General features: G+C 40.4%; 1 protein-coding gene across 1 annotated transcript; it reads left to right on the forward strand.

Annotated features, from left to right (window-relative positions):
• The first annotated feature begins 6,644 nt into the window (after positions 1-6,644).
• LOC117664358 (uncharacterized) lies at positions 6,645-17,197 on the forward strand. The gene is made up of 5 exons (XM_034415278.3): positions 6,645-6,966; positions 8,345-8,488; positions 12,175-12,312; positions 14,178-14,318; positions 17,043-17,197. Exons 1-4 carry the CDS (start codon positions 6,873-6,875, stop codon positions 14,315-14,317), a joined length of 516 nt encoding a protein of 171 aa, XP_034271169.1. The 5' UTR covers positions 6,645-6,872; the 3' UTR covers position 14,318; positions 17,043-17,197.
• The last annotated feature ends 4,856 nt before the right edge of the window (positions 17,198-22,053 follow it).

Consider the following 22,053-nt stretch of genomic DNA (forward strand, 5'->3'; position numbering starts at 1 on the left):
ACCGCTCAAAGAGTCCTATAAAGCACTATGGAGGAGTATATAACTCTAAATGCTCTTGGTGTTGCTATTGCTATTGTAACCTTTAGGTTAGACTACTGTAACATGATTTACATGGGGCTGTCCCTGAAGACCATTTGGAAACTTCAACTAGTGCGGAATGCAGCTGAGTGGATAATAAATGGTGCCAGATACACGGGACATGTAACACCACTTCTGTGTGAGCTGCATTGGTTACCGGTGTGTTTTTGGGTGCAGTTCAAGGCCCTGGTGATTACCTTAAAGGCTTATGTGGCTTGGAACTGCGGTATTTGATTGGATTGCCTTTTCCCAAAATTCTCTACCCATCCAACCAGATCTAGCAGAATAGGCATGCTGCAGATCCTGTCAGCCAAAGAGGCTGGCAGAGTCTAGAAGACAGGCTTTTTCAGCAGTGGCCCCTGCTCTATGGAACATCTTCCTTTCAGAGACTAGAATGACCTAAACACTGTTAGTCTTTTGTAAAGCCCTAAACACTAGGCCTGTGTTAAGCCCTAAACACTAGGCACGTGTGCCAGAGGTGACATGCAGAGCAGGGGTGAAATCCAGCAGATTCTGACAGGTTCTGGAGAACCGGTAGCGGAAATTTTGACCAGTTCGGAGAACTGGCAAATACCTCCTCTGGCTGGCCCCAGAGTCGGGTGGGAATGAAGATTTTGCAATATCCTTCCCCCAGGAGTGGGGAGAGAATGGGGATTTGGCAGTATCTTCCCCTGGAATGGGGAGGGAATGGAGATTTTGCAGTATCCTTCCCCTGCCACGCCCACCAAGCCACGCCCACAGAACTGGTAATAAAAAAAAATGGGTTTTGCCACTGACGCAAAGCCCTCTCTGTGGGCATGTGCGCTGTCGCCGGCTGCTCTTCTGGTTTCTGGCGTGCATTGTCTTCCAGCCAGCTGGTATTCACAGGTGCCAGAGTGCTGGAAAATGGCCTGAAAATGGGCCGAAAATGGCCTGAAAATGGTCTGAAAATGGTCTGAAAATGGCCCAAAAATGGCCTGAAAATGAAAATGGCCTGAAAATGGCCTGAAAATGAAAATGGCCTGAAAATGGCCCGAAAATGGCCCGAAAATGGCCTGAAAAAGGCTTGGAAAATGCCCCCCAAAACAGCCCGGAAAATGGTCCGAAAAACACCCAGAAAATGGCCCGGAAAATGGCCCAAAACAGGCATGCACGCACCGGCCAGCTGGTCTTTGGGTTTCCGGTGCTCTGGCACGCACACATGCACACACATGCACCCACATTCCGGTTTGGGCACTCGGTCCCGAAAAGGTTTGCCATCGCTGCACTTGGCTGTGTTTCTGTTTGTAAGATGCTGAATGTGATTTGGAAATGTTAGGTTGCAAGTTTAACGTGACATCCTTGGCCTTTCATTGTTGTGATTAAGAGTGTTGTGTATTGTGTGATCATGGCCTTTAACATAAGAATGAGCACAACTTTGTGAGAATAAGACTTTCTGTGAAATGTGATAAGAGAAGATTAATTTCTTTTGAGGAGGATCTTAGTAATAAATCTGAAAAGTTTACTGTTTCATTGAAGTAAAAAGGCTTAATTAAAATTGGATAGCTTTCTAAAACTTATTGAAGTATTAAAATGGTTAACTTAAAATTTAATGGATAGTTTTTTTAAAAAAACCTTTTGAAACTTATATTTTGAAGAATGTCTTATTGATAAGAAGGTATGGAAAGGATCTTAGCAATAAATGTGAAATGTGATAAGAGAATTTATAAAAGGAAGGTTGGTGAATAATTTTTAAAAGGGGAGTTAAAGAGTGTGAGGGAGTTTTGAATCTTGTAGTAAGTTAGTTTATTTTAGCTTATGTTTGTTAAATCTTATACCCTGTTTTTGCTCTATTGAAAAAATTTTTTTTTTACTAAAATAAAAAGATAGATAAATGTATTAATAGAAAAGTAAGAAATGTGGGGGGAATGTTACAATAAATGAAATGATAAAATTAAGATATGATAAATACCGGAGGAATAACAAGAAGATACAAAAGATGTACTCAGATGATACACTGTATGATTGATTCAGAATTGTAAGTTTGTTTGTTTATAAAATAAAAAACTTTTTTAATAAAAAAAAAAGACTTAAAGTTCTGGAAGCACATAGAAGCCAGGACAAAATGAACAGGGCCAAGAGAGGAATTATGTTTCAACTTCAGTTTACAGTAATTCAGTTTAAATGCAGCTAACGTGGTAAATCCCCATATGTCCAGTATGTAGATGCTCTACTGTAGAATTTATCAGCCCTCTATGATTTGATCTTGGGGAAATGATAACAAATGTTCTAGAAGGCAACATGAGATCAGGAAGTCATGCAATGCAAATGCAGTATGTGTAAAAGGATCCAAAGAAATAAATTAAGTCTTAATGGTTTTGATTTTATTTCATGCACTACATATAGTATTATATTAAAGCATTAGCAAACCAATAAGGTTAGAAATTCAGTATCAGATATCCAGAAATCTTTAATGAGTTTCTATAAAAGGGATGGTTTTGCAAAGAAGAGCAACATATTGCCCTCTTGTGGTGATGTGGCAATACAGCCCTAATGAAAAGTTGTGTATGTAATGGCTTAATTTTATGCCAAATCAAAATTCATGTTCACTTATATAGCCCTCTTAAATTGAGCCTTCAGCCCTGGAAGAAAAGGGCTTAATAGAAATAGAGGTAATGGTTGTGTGGCCTTTTGCTAGAGATACCTCTTTAATGGTAATCTTGACTGAGCCTTGCAGTATGCAGCTACAAATAACAATAGAATAGAATAGAATAGAATAGAATAGAATAGAATTTTTTATTGGCCAAGTGTGATTGGACACACAAGGAATTTGTCTTGGTGCATACACTCTCAGAGTACATAAAAGAAAAGATACATTCATCAAGAATCATAAGGTACAACACTTAATGATAGTCGTAGGGTACAAATGATACAGGCAACAAAGTTACAGTCATACAGTAACAAGTGGAAGAAGATGGGTGATGGGAACGATGAGAAGATTAATAGTAGTGCAGACTTAGTAAATACTTTGACAGTGTTGAGGGAATTATTTGTTTATCAGAGTGATGGCATTCGGAAAAAAACTGTTCTTGTGTCTAGTTGTTCTGGTGTGCAATGCTCTATAGTGTCGTTTTGAGGCTAGGAGTTGAAACAGTTTATGTCCAGGATGTGAGGGGTCTGTAAATATTTTCACAGCCCTCTTTTTGACTCGTGCAGTATACAGGTCCTCAATGGAAGGCAGGTCGGTAGCAACTGTTTTTTCTGCAGTTCTAATTATCCTCTGAAGTCTCTGTCTGTCTTGTTGGGTTGCAGAGCCAAACCAGACAGTTATAGAGGTGCAGATGACAGACTCAATAATTCCTCTGTGGAACTGTATCAGCAGCTCCTTGGGCAGTTTGAGCTTTCTGAGTTGGCGCAGAAAGAACATTCAGTATTACTAGGTATTTATACTACAGTATAAAACTAGGAAAGCACAATGCAGTATTAATGGTGCAGCTAGATCTAGGGATCAAAATCCAGAGTCCTGCAGCGTGTTGGGGGAATTACCACCCAAATAGCATGGTTGCAGACCATCACAAAATAAGTCAGATATAAGGCATCCACAGGGATAGATTAAAAAAAGTCAAGATGGCAGGAAAGAAAAAGGCAGGAGCTGGATATTTGGGCATGGACAAAATATAGGACAAATTCTGATTCAAATTTAAAACTGATTTAGATAGAGACCTTTGTAGAAAAGATGGTTTTAAGAATAAAAGAGATGAAATGATTTCATATGAAACTGAAATTAAGAAATGCTAGAAGGAATATTTTAGGAATGCTATCTTATGTGGAAGAATGAAATTGAAATGAATACACTTGGTTATTTTAATGTAGATTATATGGTAGACTTGGGAAAGCTTAGGTTAACAAATTTAGTCTAGCATTATAAAAGCACAGAATGCATAGACTCTCTCTCTCTCTCTCTCTCTCCCCCGCTCCCTCCCTCCCCCTCCCTCCGCACGCACATACTTTCCAGTCAGTGTTGACTCCTGCTGATTGCCTGGACTAGTTCCTTCAAGATCTGCAGTGGCACAGTGGTTAGAGTGCAGTACTGCAGGCTACTTCTGCTGATCACTGGCTGCCAGCAGTTTGGCAGATCAAATCTCACCAGGCTCAAGGTTGACTCAGCCTTCCATCCTTCTGAGGTGGGTAAAATGAGGACCAGATTGTTGGGGACAATATGCTGACTCTGTAAACAGCTTAGAGAGGGCTATAAAGCACTGTGAAGCTGTATATAAGTCTAAGTGCTAAGTTTTCCTGGCATGATGTCAGAAGTGGTTTGCCCTTGCCTCCCTTCTCCTTCCCAAAGTGACTGGTCCAAGGTCACCTAAGATGGGACTAAAACTCCCAGTTTCTTGGTTTCCCATCTGGTGCCTTAATCACTGCATCAAACTGGCTCTCTTCATAAAGAGTCATAGACTTATTCTTATGGGGTTGCTGAGGATCCTGGAGTCCCACACAGGGTCAAGGATTCTCAAGATAGAAGGAATAAGCATTAAATCCATTATTAAATGTGTTGTTGGATAAGATCTACCTACCCAGCCTAGTGAAAACTTGGAATTTTGCTTCTTTTCCAAGAATGTATTTACTGGGCCAGCCTATTGCAAGAAACATACTGTGCTTGCTTTTCTTGATAAAACAAACTCACTGAGAGTATGTTGCTAACAGCATTATGACATCAGACAGTATTTTCTTCCTGTAGAAGAGAATATACTGTATGTAGCTCAGAGTTGAAATATGAAGTCCTTGGTGGTCTCTGAATTGGCTGTTTGCTTCCAGACATTCCAGGGGCAGATTCCAAATCCTGTCGCTACTGATTTGCTCATGGGCGCATTTGCATGCGCAGCACTTCTGCGTATATGCAGAAGCATCTGGGCAGGTGGGTGGAGCCTCCCACCACCGCTGCTACCAGTTCGCCTGATCCGGTGCGAACCGGTAGCAACCCACCACTGAGACATTCCATTACTCACTAGGTAACAACAATCCTAGTAATGTTACCTAATTAGCAATGAAATTTCTGTAAGCAAATGACAATGCTCAGAGGACACCAAGGATGCCACATTTTCTTCCTGATTGGCTTTTATCTTGTAGATAAATCCTCTTGGCAAAGGACCTGGGTATTTGCAGGACCGCCTTCTGCTGCCGATAGCCTCCCACCGACCAGTATGCGCCCACAGAGAGGGACTCCTCAGGGTGCCGTCAGCCAGGCAATGTCGGCTGGCGACCCCCAGGGGGAGGGCCTTCTCTGTGGCAGCTCCTGCCCTCTGGAACGATTTGCCCCCGGAGATACGAAGGATATCGGATCTCCGGGTCTTTCGCCGTGCCCTGAAAACTTTTCTTTTCCGTCAAGCAGGGCTGGCGTGAACCCCCTCCCCCTTTTTTAGTCTTTTTTAGTTTTTAGTTTTAAATTGTCATTGGGTTTTAATTGAATTGTTTTAAATTGGGCCAGTTATGTAATTTTTTAAAATAATTTTAAATTTTGTATTGGCATGTGTTTTAGTTCTGGCTGTTCACTGCCCTGAGTCCACTAGGAGAAGGGCGGTATACAAATTTAAATAAATAAATAAATAAATAAATAAATAAATAAATAAATAAATAAATAAATAAATCTGCCCTTAAATGGTCATGTTATAGATTTTCCACATATGGATTGAAATAAATATTGCATACAGTACTGTGACCTAGAAGTAGCCAGTACTTGTAGTAAATAGTTGGACGAAGACTCAAATAAGAGTGACAAGATGAGGGATCAATATATCTCTGAGTGATTGGAATTAATTCTGATAGCTTGCAATATGTTCTTTAAAAATTACTGCTTAGTTAAGTTTGTGTTTCTTCTAATATTTTCTGTTTTTCAGGTTTTTAAAGGCAGGGAATTTTCTAATATTCTGTGCACATGATATAAGTGATGAAAATGATCTGATGATACAGTTGGAACAAAAAAAATATTGCAGAAGCTGTAATAATGTCTAAAGACAGAGAGATCAATAGATGGTCTAGGAAGCAAGATAAGAATGTTTCAATACCACTCTGCTGCCAAGTATGATTGCATGATTACATGTAGCAAGCTCCAGGCCTCTGTGCAAATGCAACCAACATCAAGTTTAAACTTTTTTAAATTTTACCTTTACCTTTGGGATGCCTTTCCTGGAAGCTGGTATTCATTCCAGGGAAAGACATCCCAGATGCATTTTTATTCTCTACATTATGTCACACAAGAATGATAAATTGATTTCTATATACCGAACGGATTTAAGGCTTAAGCTTGCCGGCTCTAATTCAGCTTTACTGGATCACGGGAGTCAACAGCTTCATCCTCTTTGGATGAGAACTCTTCTGAAGGCAGCCAAAACATTATACCGGTATCTATATGTTACCCAGAGTCAAAGCTGTGAGATGGGTGGCTATAATCAATCAATCAATCAATCAATCAATCAATCAATCAATCAACCAACCAACCAACCAACCAACCAACCAATCAGGTCAACTGTCATCATGGCTTCCTCCAAAACATTTCAGAATCTCAGAGGATTCTGAGAATTCTCTGTTAGAACCTCATTGCCCTCAACAGAGTTTCTAGGTTTCCCCAGGGAGATGGAATGACTGTTACATCAGTAATTAACAGTAGCTTTGAACAGGGCTCATGTGTCCAGTCCACTGGAAAACTAGGAATCCTGGCAGTTTTACAGAAAGTAAAACTAGAGCTAGTGCTCTTTTCTTCAAAAGTTATGTGTAAAAGATCATAAACCACCTTGGATGGCAGGATAGGTCAGAGAAGACATCATTCTAACAGCACCATGAGATCAACTGACATTTTCTTTCTCACTGGCTTTTTAATCTTCTGTGTAGAACTAACCTGCTTCACTGCAGGTGTCCCACATCCAACCAAAGGTAAGTGGAAGGACAATATTTGGGGATTTCATCCAGATCAGAAAGCCTCTGCCAGTTACTTTTATTCTGTTTTTGTCTAGAAATGAGGATTCAAGAACCAATTTATGCTCTTTGTTTGTAACAACTGAGAATAAAGTAGTGATGATCTCCTGCTGTGGTTTATATAGATTTATTTATTTTGTTGCATTTTTATCTTGCTTTTGAGAGAACCTTTTGCCTGTCAAAAGAGTCGCATCAGTTGCCGGGGAAACCCCTCTGTCTTCAGGCTCAAAACACAAAGATGGCACTCAAAGGGGAGTGGAAGAAAAAGAGAAAAAAGGGGAATCAAAATCAGAAAGCCATGCTGAGTGTGTAGGTGGTGCTTATTATGTGTGATTTGGATGGCCTCATATTGTCTTCCTGAAGCTGTTGCTTATTTGGGCGAGGGTTAGGGAGAATTGCCACAAGTGATGGATGACCTCTAGCTGTCCAGGCCAAAGCAACTGTCAGTAAGAAGTGAAGTTCTATCTACCAGGGAGGGGGGAATGTAAGCTTCCTTCAACTATTCCATCTCTGGCTGATAGAAAAGGCTAGGTGGATAATTATCCCCTTTCCCATTTTTTAAAAAAATTGGCACACAGACTACAGTTTCCCAATTGTTGTCGATTATTTGGGTTATAAACAAGGTTCAACTCTCCAGAGTACATCTATTCTGTTACATGTTCCTGTTTTTATTTTTAAGGTCTATGCCTTTCTAATAGATTTCTAATAGATAACCAGATTGGGAAGCATTAACAGAAGGTCCATCTATGGAGGATTATCTTAGACCTGTGATGGCGAACCTATGGCACCCATGGCACAGGTGGCACATGTAGCCATATCAGTGGGCACACCAGCTCAGCTCTGGTGCCCATGCGTGCACCGGCCACTTGATTTTGGGCCCACCACAAGTATGGAAACAGGCTGTTTCCTGCCTCCAGAGGGCCTGGGGGGGGAAAGGCTGTTTTCACCCTCCCCAGATGCATAGAGAGGATCTGGAACCAGGTGACAAAGAAAAATGGGCCTATCGGGCCATTGTGTGCCAGAAGTGGGGGGGGGTAGAGGGGGGTTGGGCGCACAGGGCGGGGCGCATAGAATTATGGGTGTGGGCATGCGCGCGAACCTCCCCCCAAAAGGTTAGCCATCACTGTCCTAGACCAAGGGACATACGTGTGTTATATTTATTTTTGAATGAAACTTTTCCTTAGAAAATTCAGAAAAGTTTAGACACGTTAAAGTTTTATGTTTACAGTTTTTCCGCCCTGTTCATGCCCTCTGGTAGATTCTCATCACAACGTTTCTAATTGTTCCGTTGTATTTACAAATATCCTTAAAACTTTCTTATATTTTTTTTCCAAAGTGAAACCTGGTATCTGTCCATACACTGATGCCATCTGTCATGAAGGACCTATTGGAAATCAATGCAAGCAAGATGACCAGTGTCCGGGTGCAAGGAAATGCTGTCCTGGCTCTTGCGGGCAAGCCTGCTTGTTACCAGAGAACGGTACTAGGTTCAGATTTTGCTTCACTGGGAGATAATGATTGCTAGTTTACGTAGAAAGCCATCCTGGAAAAAGAAATAATACATTTTTCAATCCCTGCTTATCTTTCAGCCACTCCTAAGATTAATCCAACCACCTCCCCATTGTTTATGCTATTTCTGTGACCTTGTACTTCCTTAATTGTTAATTGCTTCTGATGTCTAAAACTTACCAGTACCTTCACTAAGGGGCCTAGACCATTGCAAACTGTCTTACATTCTTTCAAGTCATTGGTCCAGTGAGCCTACGATTATTAATACTGTACTGACAAGCATAGTACTGTACTATATACCATATTTTTTGGAGTATAAGACACACCTTTTTCCCCCTAAAAGGGGGTGAAAATTTAGGTGTGTCTTATACACCAAATGTAGCCCCGCCCACCCACTGGCCCCCACCCTTTGGCCTCTGCCTCGCAGCAGTTACCTCCTTGCAGCAAACAGCAAGAAAAAGCAGCTCCTTTCAGCTTCAGCACAGCCTAATTAGCAAAAGTTGATTGGATCGGCCTCCTGACTCTCAGCTGATTTGCTCTCAGCTGTTTTGTGCAGGGCTCTGCTGCTTGCTGCAAAGAGGTAAATTGTTGGAGCAGATTTTTTCCCCCCTTGTGCTAATCAAGCTATGCTGAAAACGAAAATGAAAGTAAAGCAGGCTGTTTGCTGTTTGCTGCAATGAGGAAAAATTGCTCAGAGACAGAGGGAGATTTTTTTTTTTCTTTTCCTCACCAAAAAAGGTAGGTGCGTCTTATACTCCGGTGCGTCTTATACTCTGAAAAATAGGATAATTATGGATAGGACCTTTTCCATCTTTTTTCTAAAAATTCTGGCATTGAAATTGGGTGTCAGATCAGTCCCAACTTGATCCTCTAGGCAAAAAAACCTCTCAACTCCATTTGTAATGAAAGACATACTTTACTAAAAGCCAAGTGGTTTACAGTATAACAAAGCCTGAACTGAAATTGGTGCCCCAAGATTTCTCAGTTAACTTTCCCCATCCAGTTCCTGCTCCCTGCTAGTCCCTTCTTGTCCAATTACATTTGAATAAATTGTTTTGGGAACTGTCTCTTCAATGGCGGGATGGTTGGTGAGCCATTGCATTCCAGTGCTTTGACCTTGACCTTGACTGTGAGTACTAAATTCCACCCTCCCATCTGGTTCCCTCCCTCCATAGTTCATGGCAAACTGGCAGTTAGCGAATGTGAAGCTCAAGTGTATGATGGGAATTCTGACATTGGGAACTTCTGTGTACAAAGCAGATTCTGTATCACTGAACTATAGCCCTTTTAGGATGTTATACCTTCTTTCCTCCATCATGCTTTAATTTCTAGAACTCAAGTTCAGATTTGTGTGTGTATGTTTGCTCTAAAAGTTGCATCTTTGTCCACATCAAGCAAGCAATTTTTTAAGGGAAAAGAAATGTAAGCAGTATTGCCATAAGGCTCTCTATTTACAGAAGAGTCTCACTTAGAGAATTCAATTTCCATAATTAGGAGGGGGGAAAATGCTATGAAAGCTTTATCCTGCAACCCTATCATTTTCATTAATCCTCTTATAATATATATATATATATAACATAATATATATAATATATATCCTAGTCTTACAACAAAAAATCAAAGGACATTAATGGATCTCTCCAAGAACCAGCAACTAGCTTGCAGAATTAGAATTGTGCTGTAATGCTTCCCACTAATCTTTTGTTAAACATGTCATTCAGTGAAACGTGTGCAGCCAAATTACAATAAGTATTAGTCATTTTGGAGCAGACCAGGAGAATTAGAAGCATCTCTGCCATCATCCAGGATGGCATGTTTGATGGATTTATACTTTGATTATTGAAATAAGTCATAGCAATTGCTAGCAGATAGATTTCAAGGTGCCGTGCCATAATATGAGTATTTTGGTTTGAATTCAAGCTACTGGGAAGCTCAATCATTGCACTCTGTAAATTATGACTGTAGCCTTGTATGGCACCCTAAAATGATTAATGAATTTGTGTGATGCTCCTATGAATAAAACTAATAATTTAATCAGGGTTAGGGATGAGCAAGAAATAAATATCACTTGTTTAATAATTAACATGTAATCCCAGATAATATATAATGTTACAATATATTTATTGTAGGGGGCATGATGGCTCAGTTAAAGAGATTGAGCTTCTCAGCTGGAAAGCTGACAGCCTGGGTTTGAGACCTGAGCGCTGCATGATGGGTTGAGCTCCCATTACCTGTCCCAGCTCATGCCCACCTAGCATGCGAGTAGATAAATAAATACCACTTTGGTGGGAACAGCATTCCATGCACTTCAGCATTTCACTGGCCACTGCTAGTCTCACTTGATCATGGAAATGTCTTCAGACAATGCTGGCTGTCTCGGCTAAGAAACGGAGATGAGCACCATCCCCTAAAGTTGGATACTACTGGACAGGGGGAAACCTTTACCTTTATATTTATTGTAAAATAAATCTGTTTAATTGAAAATAAATACCCCCACCCCAAATTAACCATTGCTTTAAAGAATGTGCTTGCTTACATTTCATTGCAGTTAGAAGAAAGAACACTGCTTTTGCAGATATGGTATAGAGCTGGGTGAAATATTTTGGATGTCCATAATAAAACATGTGAATACACATATTCCAAAAGGAGAGCAGGCAAAAAAAGCCTGGGATGTGAGCTGTGATGTTTAGCAAAGGAGAGAGCGATGGTGCATTTGCTGTAAAAATGCAAGGTTATGGCATGAATTCAGAAGAAAGAGAGGAGATGTGTATGTTCAAAGCCTGCATAACAAAGATAGAGGGAAGGTGGACAGGTATAGGAATATAGGAAACAAGAGCTGACTGTCAGGCATATTATACAAGACATATTGTTAAGATTTAAAATACGGCTAAGATAGAGCCAATAGGAGACTTGCTACCAAATGTCTTCAACAGTACCTATTAGTTAACTTTTAGGAATAGGGGTGAAGTAGATCCTATAGAATACTTGTTAGATAACTTTTGAAGTATTTATTAGTTAAGATTTAGAAATAAGCGTGGAGCCAATAGGAAACACTTTAGATAATTTTCAAAAAGCCTATTAGACAATGTTTCTTTATCCCGCCTTGAAAAACTGTATAAAAGCTTGTTGAATCTTTTGTTCTGGGTCCTGGCATTTTGCTGGCTCTTTTGCTGAAGCTCTTCAATAAAAGGGAATGGATCCTGCACCTCATGTCTGATAGTAAATACTGTAAAATCTCCATTCCCACCCCACTCCGGGGAAGGTTACTGCAAAATCCCCATTTCCTCCCGATCAGCTGGGACTCGGGACGCAGAGAATAGATGGGGGTGGGGCCAGTCAGAATTTTTACCACTGGTTCTCCAAACTACTCAAAATTTCCACTGCCGGTTCTCCAGAACTGGTCAGAACCTGCTGAAACCCACCTCTGGTTTCATCTCAATGAAATACAGTATTGCTTCAGGGGAATCAGGTTGCTGAGTTCCCAAAATCTAGAACATTTGCACAAGTGAGAAGGAAGATATTTCAAAGGAAGTATATGTCCTCCTCCCTCCCCCCCAAAAAAAATCTGTAGGAATTTCTTTCGTAAGAAGCATCGAAGAACCTAATTTATATTTCATATGCTTGTTTCTCTAATATTTGGAGTTTTTTCTTACACAGTGAAACTTGGAACCTGTCCAGTGCAATATGTAGTTTGCCGAGCAGCCTTTGATGTATGTGAGAAGGATGATGAATGTCCAGGAATAAAAAGATGCTGTGAGGGTAGTTGTGGGACAGTGTGTCGCACACCAGAAAAAGGTACTTCATGGGGCTTAAATCTCTCTCTCTCTCTCTCTCTCCCTCTCTCTCTCTCTCTCTCACTCTCTCTCTCTCCCTCCCTCCCTCCCTCCCTCCCTCTTCAGCCACTAGAAACACCCCCTTTGCAATTCTACATATACAGTAGGTATCAAAGTGGAAAAAACTAATTAGGAAGCAAACCTAGTAACAGGTTTGCTGATTATTTTTGCCTTTTGTGGACATAGGAAGAACATCACTTCATGAATGAGGTATATAAGCATTTCATTTTATTTTCTCACTCTTGAATTGAACTCTTAAGTGTATATTTATTTATTAAATTTGCTTGCCGCCCATCTCACCACAAAGTGACTCTGTGTGGTTTACAATATTAAAGCAATAACAGTGCTATTTAAACTATTTTCTCACATGAATGCTACATAGCCCTCCTGACTCTGCTTCGATTTGGATGTTTTTAATAGAGATATCGGATGATGCATGCTAGGAACATGCTGGATCCGCAAACAAGAATTATGGATTCCATTTCAAAGGTCCGGCATCCTATGATTTCAGAGACCAATTCCTGCAACATAGTAGCCTAATATTTTGCAGCCTGATGTTTTGCCCTGTTCTTATCTTGAGACAGCACCTTCTCTTAGAGCAGAAATTCTGGAGTCCAAGAGAGAGGGGAGGATAAAAATGAGATGTAGAATAGGACCGCTTTAATGATACTAGGTATAGGTAGCGGGGAAGAATTATTTTAGTAGGCACGATTCTGTTACAAAACTGTACCAACTATTAAGATATTTCCAGAAATCCAAGCAGCTTTTGTTTCCTTACTGTCCCTGACACAAAGGACTTGATGCCATATGTTAGGCCAGTGATGGGAGCGTGCACACATGTGCGATACCAAGTGCCGATAAGGGAGCACTTCACTCGCATGCGCTCGTCAGGGCCATGACCAGGAAGAGGAACTGCCCAGGGGGCATGCGCGCACCGGATAAGATACTTCTGGTTTCTGGCGCACACATGCGCACCAGCCAGCAAGTCTTCCGGTTACTGCCGTGCATGCACATACAGCTGGCCGGCGTGCATAGTCACGCCAGAAAATGGAAAACCAGCTCTTCATCGCATGTGGATGCACACCAGAAACCCAGAAGAGGAACAAGCGATGCCACGCATGCCAGATGATATGGCTCCATGTGCCACTTTGGGCACACGTGCCATAGGTTCGTCACTACGGTGTTAGGCTATTATGCACTACACCAGAGGTCTTCAAACTTGGCAACTTTAAGACTTGTGGACTTCAACTCCCAGAATTGAAGCATAGCTGGCTGGAGAATTCTGGGAGTTGAAGTCCACAAGTCTTAAAGCTGCCAAGTTTGAAGACCTCTGGCGTAGTGCATAATAGAGTTGAAGTCCACAAGTCTTAAAGCTGCCAAGTTTGAAGACCTCTGCACTAGACTATGGCTTCTGTTCTAGCTTTCCAGATGCAGAAAATGGTTCCTGAGATCATAGGATGCAGGACCTTTGAGATAGAATTCATAATTGTGGATCCAGTATGTTCTCAACATGCATCGTCAGATATCCCTATTAAAACCTCCAAATCTAACATAAATGTCTAACATAAGTGTTTTGTGACGTCTGATGCAAGACCATAAATCACATTATTTGCATGATGACATTTGTTATATCCCACTGGGCTCCCACTGAGGTTGCTTGTGTTCTCAAATATCCTTCTTTCTTTCTCTAAAGTGTAAGCATAGTTTCCTTATCAGATTTAAGTTTTAATGCTGTCCGCTTACTGTGGAAATAAAGTATCTTTAAGGCTCGGATTGAATGCTATGGATACAGCTTTTTTTCCTACTGCTCTTTTTTTTTTTTTGCAGAAAAACCAAAGCATTGCCCAAAAGAGATTAGAAAATGTCCAACTAAAGGACAATATGAATGTAATAATGACTCTGAGTGCAAAAAAAATAAAAAATGCTGCTTCTCAAACTGTGCCTTGCGCTGTGTGGAACCACATTAAGGTAATTCCAGTGGGGAATGCTGACCCCAAATTTCTGCATGGCACAAGCCAGAATGAATGGAAATGAACTGGTCTGAGGTTCTGCACTGGATTATCCCACATCCAACTTCTCACAAATGCTCCACTTAAAAAGAAAAAAAGAAATCCTCGTGGTTAGGATTCTTCTAATCCTGAGGTGTACAACCTCCAGCACCCTAAAAGCCATTCCATGCTTTGTGCGCCAAGTGGGCTCTCTCAATTTTTCAGGATTCTTAGGTGGTGAAATGATGTCTTAAGTCTCTACAAAGCTTAGGGCCAGTATTTTGCCCTTAGACTCTCAAGAAGAATAAGATAGGCTAAATTTATCTTTAGGGAGAACTCTGGGGCCACAGAAAGGGAACTATTAGGTGTGGCCAGGGGTGAAATGTACTTACTTTTCCTACCGGTTTGCTGATGTGCACGTGCCATGCGTGCCATCATCTGCACATGCGCAAAGCCTTCTGTGCATGCACAGATGATCAAAACCAGGACGTGACGACATTCCGGTTGGTGGGGTGGAGCCTCCCGCCACTGGTGCTACTGGTTCTCCGAACTACCCGCCGCCGTCGCTACCGGATCCCGCGAGCCGGCTAGAGCTGGCAGCATTTCACCCCTGGTTGTGGCTGCATTTTTGGACTCCTAAAAGTCAGTAATCACTATGTTACTGAAAAGTCACACTGGCCTGTTGGGTTCATGATGTTTTTAGTGTTGGAAGCATCATCACGGTCTAATATTTCTTCTGTTCTAGGAAAGGCAGCCTAGGCAGAAAAAAAGGCTAGCAGCTTGACAAAAGATATGACCTTTTTGTAATTTATAGTTTATTGATGTTTCCCCCCCCCTGTAACATGATGAAAAAAAAGTTCCTTGCTGAAGTGTAAAAGTTGAGGGAAATTTTGAAGCATACCTGCACCTTCTTGAAACCAAGTTGCTGCTCTTGTCTGAGAGCCCATAATTTGAAGCTTTCAGGGAAAGATATGGTTGAACTCTGAAGGGTTCTCATCTGAGAAAAAAAAATCAGCCTTTTGAAATTAGGATGGCGTTCTAAGTACTAGTCCTTGTCACTTGGAAAGATAATTTTTCTTAGCTCCCTTTAAGCTCAGTGCGACAGTCATTCATTTTTGTAACCCCTTAGAGAAATCACTATGAAGCAGTATATAAATCTAAATGTTATTGCTATTTAGAGTATCATTTTTTAAAATTAGTTGACTTTTTAAAAGTGGCCCCTGCTTTTAATCCCAGAGGTGCTTTTTCAAAAGGCAACTGGACTTTGTTTTCGCTTGAAGACACTTCACTTCTCATCCAAGAAGCTTCCTCAGTTCAGATCAGATCTGAAGACACTTCTTGGATGAGAAGTGAAGTATCTTCAAGAAAAAACAAAGACCAGTTGCCTTTTGAAAAAGCAACTTTGGGACAACCATGACCTGGATGATTGAGAATGTCCATAGACTCCTGTCAGGGTAATGATGATTTAAAGCTGACCAGCCCTTTAAGTCTGAGGATGAGTCAGCAGGGTTATTGCCCTTTAAGAAGCTGTCTATATAAAGGCGGCCATTAGAGGGCATCACTCTCTCTCCTCATTTATCACTCTCTATCCTCGTGCATCTGCAATGTAGTTCTCCGTGTAGAGTTGAAGAATGATTGCTTGCCTGGCTTTGCTTAGCACATGTATGTGTATCTGAGGCTTGGTGGTGGTGGGGTAATGTAACTGAGTGGGCGTGGCCAACTTTTTTTTTTTTACTTTTAAAACCATTTTTTCTACAACCTCTTCAGCTGAAGAGGTTGTAAAAAAATACTTTTAAAAACCTCTGACGATTAGGCAACTCAGCTGGGATTGTCAGAGGCTTTTAAAAGAAAAAAAGCCTCTGCTGATCAGGCAACTCAGCTGGGATCATCAGAGGCTTTTAAAAGCATTTTTTCTACAACCTCTAGCTGAAGAGGTTGTAGAAAAAATGCTTTAAAAAGCCTCTGACGATCCCAGCTGAGCTGCACAATCATCAGAGGCTTTTTTTTTTTACTTTTAAGAGTATTTTTTCCGCTGAAGAGGTTGTAGAAAAAATGCTTTAAAAAAAAAAAAAAAAAGCCTCTGATGATTGTGTGGCTCAGCTGGGCGGGGGGTGGGGCAGAGACTTTTGCTACCAGTTTGTCGAACCACCCGCTGCCATCACTACCGGATCGGGTGATCCGGTCCGAACCGTGAGCATTTCACCCCTGGTTTTGACCATATATTTACAAGCCACCTTCTTAGTGTATGTCATACAATCTTGCCTTAAATGAGCTGAAGTGTAAAATTGGTAGAATACTAAAATGCATAGCTCAGACTACATTCGCTGATTCGCTTTGCTGGAACAAATAAGTAATATACACAAATTTCTAAAAAGTGTCTTTGGATTTGAAATTAACTAAAATGGAAGCATGTTACTGAGATATCCACAAAGTATATAATAATTCTACATTTCTCAAAGTTGTCCGCTTGCTCATTTCTGGCAGTTCCGGGAGAATGCTGTTGTAGTCTTGCAAATGGAAAATGAGTCACTCTCACGCTTGAGTTCACAATTTTAATCTTATGGCACTCAAGCAAGGAAGATGTGCTTCAATGGCAAGATGTGAATCAGAGCTAGCAATTTGGTGTAGAAATTGTTTATGTGACGTCTGCTTTCATTTTGAATTGCTGTGTTTTATTCCTCTATTCTTCCCTAATTATCTCTAGGTCTAATTCCAGTGAGGGCCTTCTATATGAGAAGAATTGTTCCAGGAATTTGTTAACATACCCAAGAAGCTCCCACTGGATCCTGGCAATTTGAAGATATCATTTGCATGAAGCTTCTAGTAAACTTGCCAATGGCACAACTTTCTGAATCGTAATGATTTGGTTTGATCATTTCCTTATCTTCAGCATAAAGAGCAATGATAGGACAATCCGGAGGAATCTAGATTGTTGGTTATATGTAAAGACTTTCTCAGTAAAAAGCAGCATCAGTATATTCTAAATTTACACATTAGCACAATTCTTAACCAATTGAGTACCCAAGGGTTTAAAATGATTTAAGTGGAGGAATGGCTGATGTCAAACTCTCCTTAATTCTGTAACAGATGTGCCTAGGAAAGGAAAGCCTTTTGACTCCTGTCCTGCTGGAGTCAAAACTAGATGGCTATTATTATGAGGTGGGTTAGTGGGGAAACATTTTAAACTAATAGAAAAGTTGATTGAACCCAAATAATTTGGAGAGTCAAGACATTTATAAAATACAAGAAGACTGTGTTTAAAGAATGCAATAGGAAAAACAGGGCACATTTTCTGTATAAAATATGTAAGAGGAGAAAAAATTGGGTTATTGACATATTTTGCATATCCTGAAAATAGTGACTCAGCTAGGTATCAAAATGAAGAAGCCAAACAATTTGTAATTTGCATAAGTTGTCATATCTCCTGCAACTATTTTCTAGATGGGGCATGCCATGAGTCAAACTGAATGTTTTAACTCATGTGGCAGATTGTAACAGAGATGGAGAAAACATTTGGCTCAGTGGTGAAATCCAAATTTTTTTACTACTGGTTCTGTGGGTGTGGCTTGATGGGTGTGGTGTGGGTTTGTGGGCATGGCTTGGTGGGCATGGCAGGGGAAAGATACTGCAAAATCTCCATTCCCACCCCACTCAGGGACCAGCCAGAGGTGGTATTTGCGGATTCTCCGAACTACTCAAAATTTCCACTACCGGTTCTCCAGAACCTGTCAGAACCTGCTGGATTTCACCTCTGATTTGGCGGTACAATCTCTTTTTGCACCCTGTCTGCAGGGTTTGGTCAAAAAGATCAAGAAGGCAATCATTATGGTGCAATCCAAGTTCTGATTTTTTAAAAAATGTGCAATTACTTTTTAAAAGACATCATACTCTCCAGGCACCCTAGTTGGTTCTGCTAGCCAATCCCATCAGTACAATTATCTATCCCTTGTTATCTTTTCATCTGCCTCAGAGAAACAACAACAACAAAAATCCATATTGACTATTTTTTAAAATCCTGTAGTCTTCTTTTCATTCTAATAGGTTTCTTGGTTTCTTAGTTTGTACAATTTTCTCTCACTGGAATGCTGTAAAATTTCCAGTACTACTGTATTTCTTGGAATGAGGGATTTTATATTTTATTATTTCTGTATAGTTTTCCTCCTGAGGGAATCTCAAATGGTGCATTAAAAACAGAACAATATTCATTAAAGCAATTCAATATAGCAGCTTACTGTCAAAGAGCAATAAAAGTGGAGTGCTAAACTGTATTTAAAAAATCATTTAAAATTCATCCTGGAACAATGTCTTCCCAGCAAATGAGGAGTTGCTTGATGGTGATGGGTGGCATATAAATTTAATAAATAAACAAATACCCATGTGAATATGTATTGTTTTATGTTTCTTGAAACCATGCACCAAAAGGGCTATCTGGCTCTCCTCCTTCTCCTGATTATGCAACTCTTAGAACATATAGAATAATAGAGTTGGAGGGACATTGGGGCCCAACCCCCTGCTCGAGCAGGAGACCCCTATACAATTTCATAAATGATTGTCCAGTGTCTTTTTGAAAGCCTCCAGTGATGGAGCGCACACAACCTCTGAAGGCAAGCTGTTCCATTGGTTGATTGCACTCATTGTTAGAAAAATTCTCTTTAGTTCTAGGTTGCTTTTCTCCTTGGTTAGTTTCCATCCGTTGTTTCTCATCTTGCATTTTGGTGCTTTGAAAATTAGTTTGAGCCCCTCGCCTTTGTAGGAGCCCCTCAAATGTTGGAACACTGCGATCATGTAAAAAGAATGACTGTCCTCTTAGGCCACCACACTGAGAAGATCCTACTAGTAGTCAATTCCAGACTGCTGGGAGGACTACAAGCAGAGACTTTCCAGAAAACATTGCTTGCAAGGTATTTAAATAAGAAAATATGTTGTTTTTGTTTTTTGCTTTGTTTTTTGCTTTGATTCTCTTCAACTCCTCTCTGTCTCCCAAAAGGTAGCAAATATATATCCTCTTGTCTCATAACAGGTGGTGAAGTTTATCAAAGCTTAAAGACCACTGCCACCCTGCCAAATGCCCTTTTCAGTTGGCACCTAACCAGATAGCAATAGCAATAGCACTTAGACATATACCGCTTAACAGTGCTTTCCAGCCCTCTCTAAGCGGTTTACAGAGTCAGCATATTGCCCCCAACAATCTGGCTCCTCATTTTACCAACCTTGGAAGGATAGAAGGCTGAGTTAACCTTGAGCCTGTGAGACCTGAACTGCCAAATTGCTGGCAGTTGGTGATCAGCAGAGTACTGCACTCTAAACACTGCGCCACCGCAGCTCCGTGGGGTCTAAGATGGTAAGAGGAGTGTGAATAAGGGCCTGAAGGTAACTACATCCCACTATAATTCTTTGTTACTTAAACTTAAATTTGCACAGGTAGCCCTAGACTCACAGTCACAATTGAGCCCAATATTTCTGTTGCTAAGGGAGAGAGTTGTTAAATACGTTTTACCCCACTTTACAACCTTCCTTGCCACAGTTGTTAAGTGAATCACTGCAGTTGTTAAGTTAGTAACGCTCATAAGTGTGGAAAACGGTCATAAGTTGCTTTTTTTTCAGTGCTGTTGTAACTTTGAATGGTCACTAAATGAACTGTTATCGGTTGAGGACTACCTGTAACAAAAAGCTGCTGTATTAAGAAGAAGAAAAGGTCTTACAGCAAATATTATACAGTATAATATTTTATGTTTTTGAGGGGTATAATGCTAAATGATGAAAAAAAAAAAAAAAAGAGAGAGAGAGAGAGAGAGAGAGAGAGAGAGCAAGGGATGTATAATGGATCATGGATCAAGACTATGACCCTGGCCAATTATGATTAAACTGAGGAAAAAAAAGAAGAACAGAGGCAGCCATTTTCTTTCAGTGATGTCTTTTTTTGATTTCCATAGCAACAGTTAGATAGTTATCAATGCCTTAATGTGTGGCCTTTTTCAGATGGCCAGCCACCTGAATATTATTTATTTATTTATTTATTAATCAAATTTCTATACCGCCCTACTCCCGAAGGACTCAGGGCGGTGAACAGCCAAGATAAAATACAGATAATACAAATATTAAAAAATCCCTTAAAATTATTAAATATTTTGGCCGAAACACAGATTAAAACACCCAATTTATAAAATCACATGAATTAAAAATTTAAAAGAGGAGAGTTAGGCCAGGCCAGTCTGCTGAAATAAAAAAGTTTTGAGAACACGACGAAACCTGCGCAGGTCCGGAATCCTCCGTATCTCTGGGGGGAGCTCGTTCCAGATGGTAGGTGCCCCCACAGAGAAGGCTCTCCCCCTGGGGGCCGCCAGTCGACACTGTTTGGCCGATGGCACTCTGAGAAGCCCCTCTCTATGGGAGCGTACTGGTCGGTCTCGTAAATACCCCGGTCCGATGCCATGGAGCGCTCTAAAGGTGGTAACCAAAACCTGAAGCGCACCCGGAAGACCACCGGGAGCCAGTGCAGCTCGCGCAGGAGGGGAGTCACATAAATAAACAAAGAAAAGTTCTAAAATTTAGAGATTTGCATACAGTACTTACGTTTCTCAGTTATCACCAGAGGGCAGTACAGTACTAAAATTATACATAGTGTCAATCATTTAGATGTGTACCTTATTCTGCAAATTTATTGAATTACAGCTTGTCCTGATATTGAATTTTTTAAATCCTTAATTTGCCAACGATGTTTATCAATGATCGTTACTGAATGCACTTGAGTTACAATATTTCTGGCTAGTAAACTGCTATTTGAGATAAAACATTAAACGTTGAACATTTTCTATGTGATGTTTACGAGAATCTTAAAATATATTGAAAGTAATAGTATCTCAAAGCAAGTAGTGAAAATGAATTTTGCCCTCATGGGTACTGGCATCTTAAATTTAGCTGCTATTATGTTATCGCATGCATCTGCAATGATAGGGAATGGTTTTTGAGCAGGAATACATTTTATTCTGTCCACTATACTGATGCTACGATTGAGAATTCAGAAACACTTATGTTCAGCGTATTTATTTTCTCTTCATGACCCCAAATAAGATTTTATTTGATTAGGGTTGTTGTAGGTCTGTGAGAAACAAAGAAGCAGCTGTAAGACACAGAAGGGAGACCACAAAATGGGCTGAATTGTACTTGGGCCATCTAATTTTTGCAATTGAAATACTATATGTAGGCACTATGGTCTGAGTTCAGAGGTCTGAAAAATAAATGCATGTTGCTTTTTCTGCGCAGTGAGGGATTATTGCTGGAATGCATATTATATGTTCATAAGAGTACCCTTGTGTTATTTTATTGGCTACATCTTTCTATTTTTTTTTTTAATTGTGAGACTCATGATCTTAAAAGTACTTGCATGGTTTACTTTTTTTGTATACAGTATTGGATTGAAGATGGAACTAAAATGTGATTTAAGAAGTGTTTGTGTTATGGGTCCTTCCCCTTTTGCTTTGTGGTGATGACATTTAACTTAATATTTTGTGCAAATGAATGTGGTCCAAAGCAGGGATGAAATCCAGCAGGTTCTAACAGGTTCTGGAGAACCAGTAGCGGAAATTTTTAGTAAGTCGGAGAACCGGCAAATGCCACCTCTGGCTGGCCCCAGAGTGGGGTGGGAATGGAGATTTTGCAATATCCTTCCCCCAGGAGTGGGAGGAAATGGAGATTTTGCAGTATCCTTCCCCTGG

Source organism: Pantherophis guttatus, chromosome 3 (genome assembly GCF_059756535.1).
Source record: "Pantherophis guttatus breed Tessera chromosome 3, ASM5975653v1, whole genome shotgun sequence".
NCBI classification, from domain to species: Eukaryota; Metazoa; Chordata; class Lepidosauria; order Squamata; family Colubridae; genus Pantherophis; species Pantherophis guttatus.

Bases quoted from the DNA above. Each gene is read 5' to 3' on its own strand.
- LOC117664358 (XM_034415278.3), top strand. From the start codon at position 6,873: ATGAGATCAACTGACATTTTCTTTCTCACTGGCTTTTTAATCTTCTGT. The intron at 6,967-8,344 runs GTAAGTGGAAGG...TTTTTTCCAAAG, and splicing joins TGTCCCACATCCAACCAAAG to TGAAACCTGGTATCTGTCCA. The intron at 8,489-12,174 runs GTACTAGGTTCA...TTTCTTACACAG, and splicing joins CTGCTTGTTACCAGAGAACG to TGAAACTTGGAACCTGTCCA.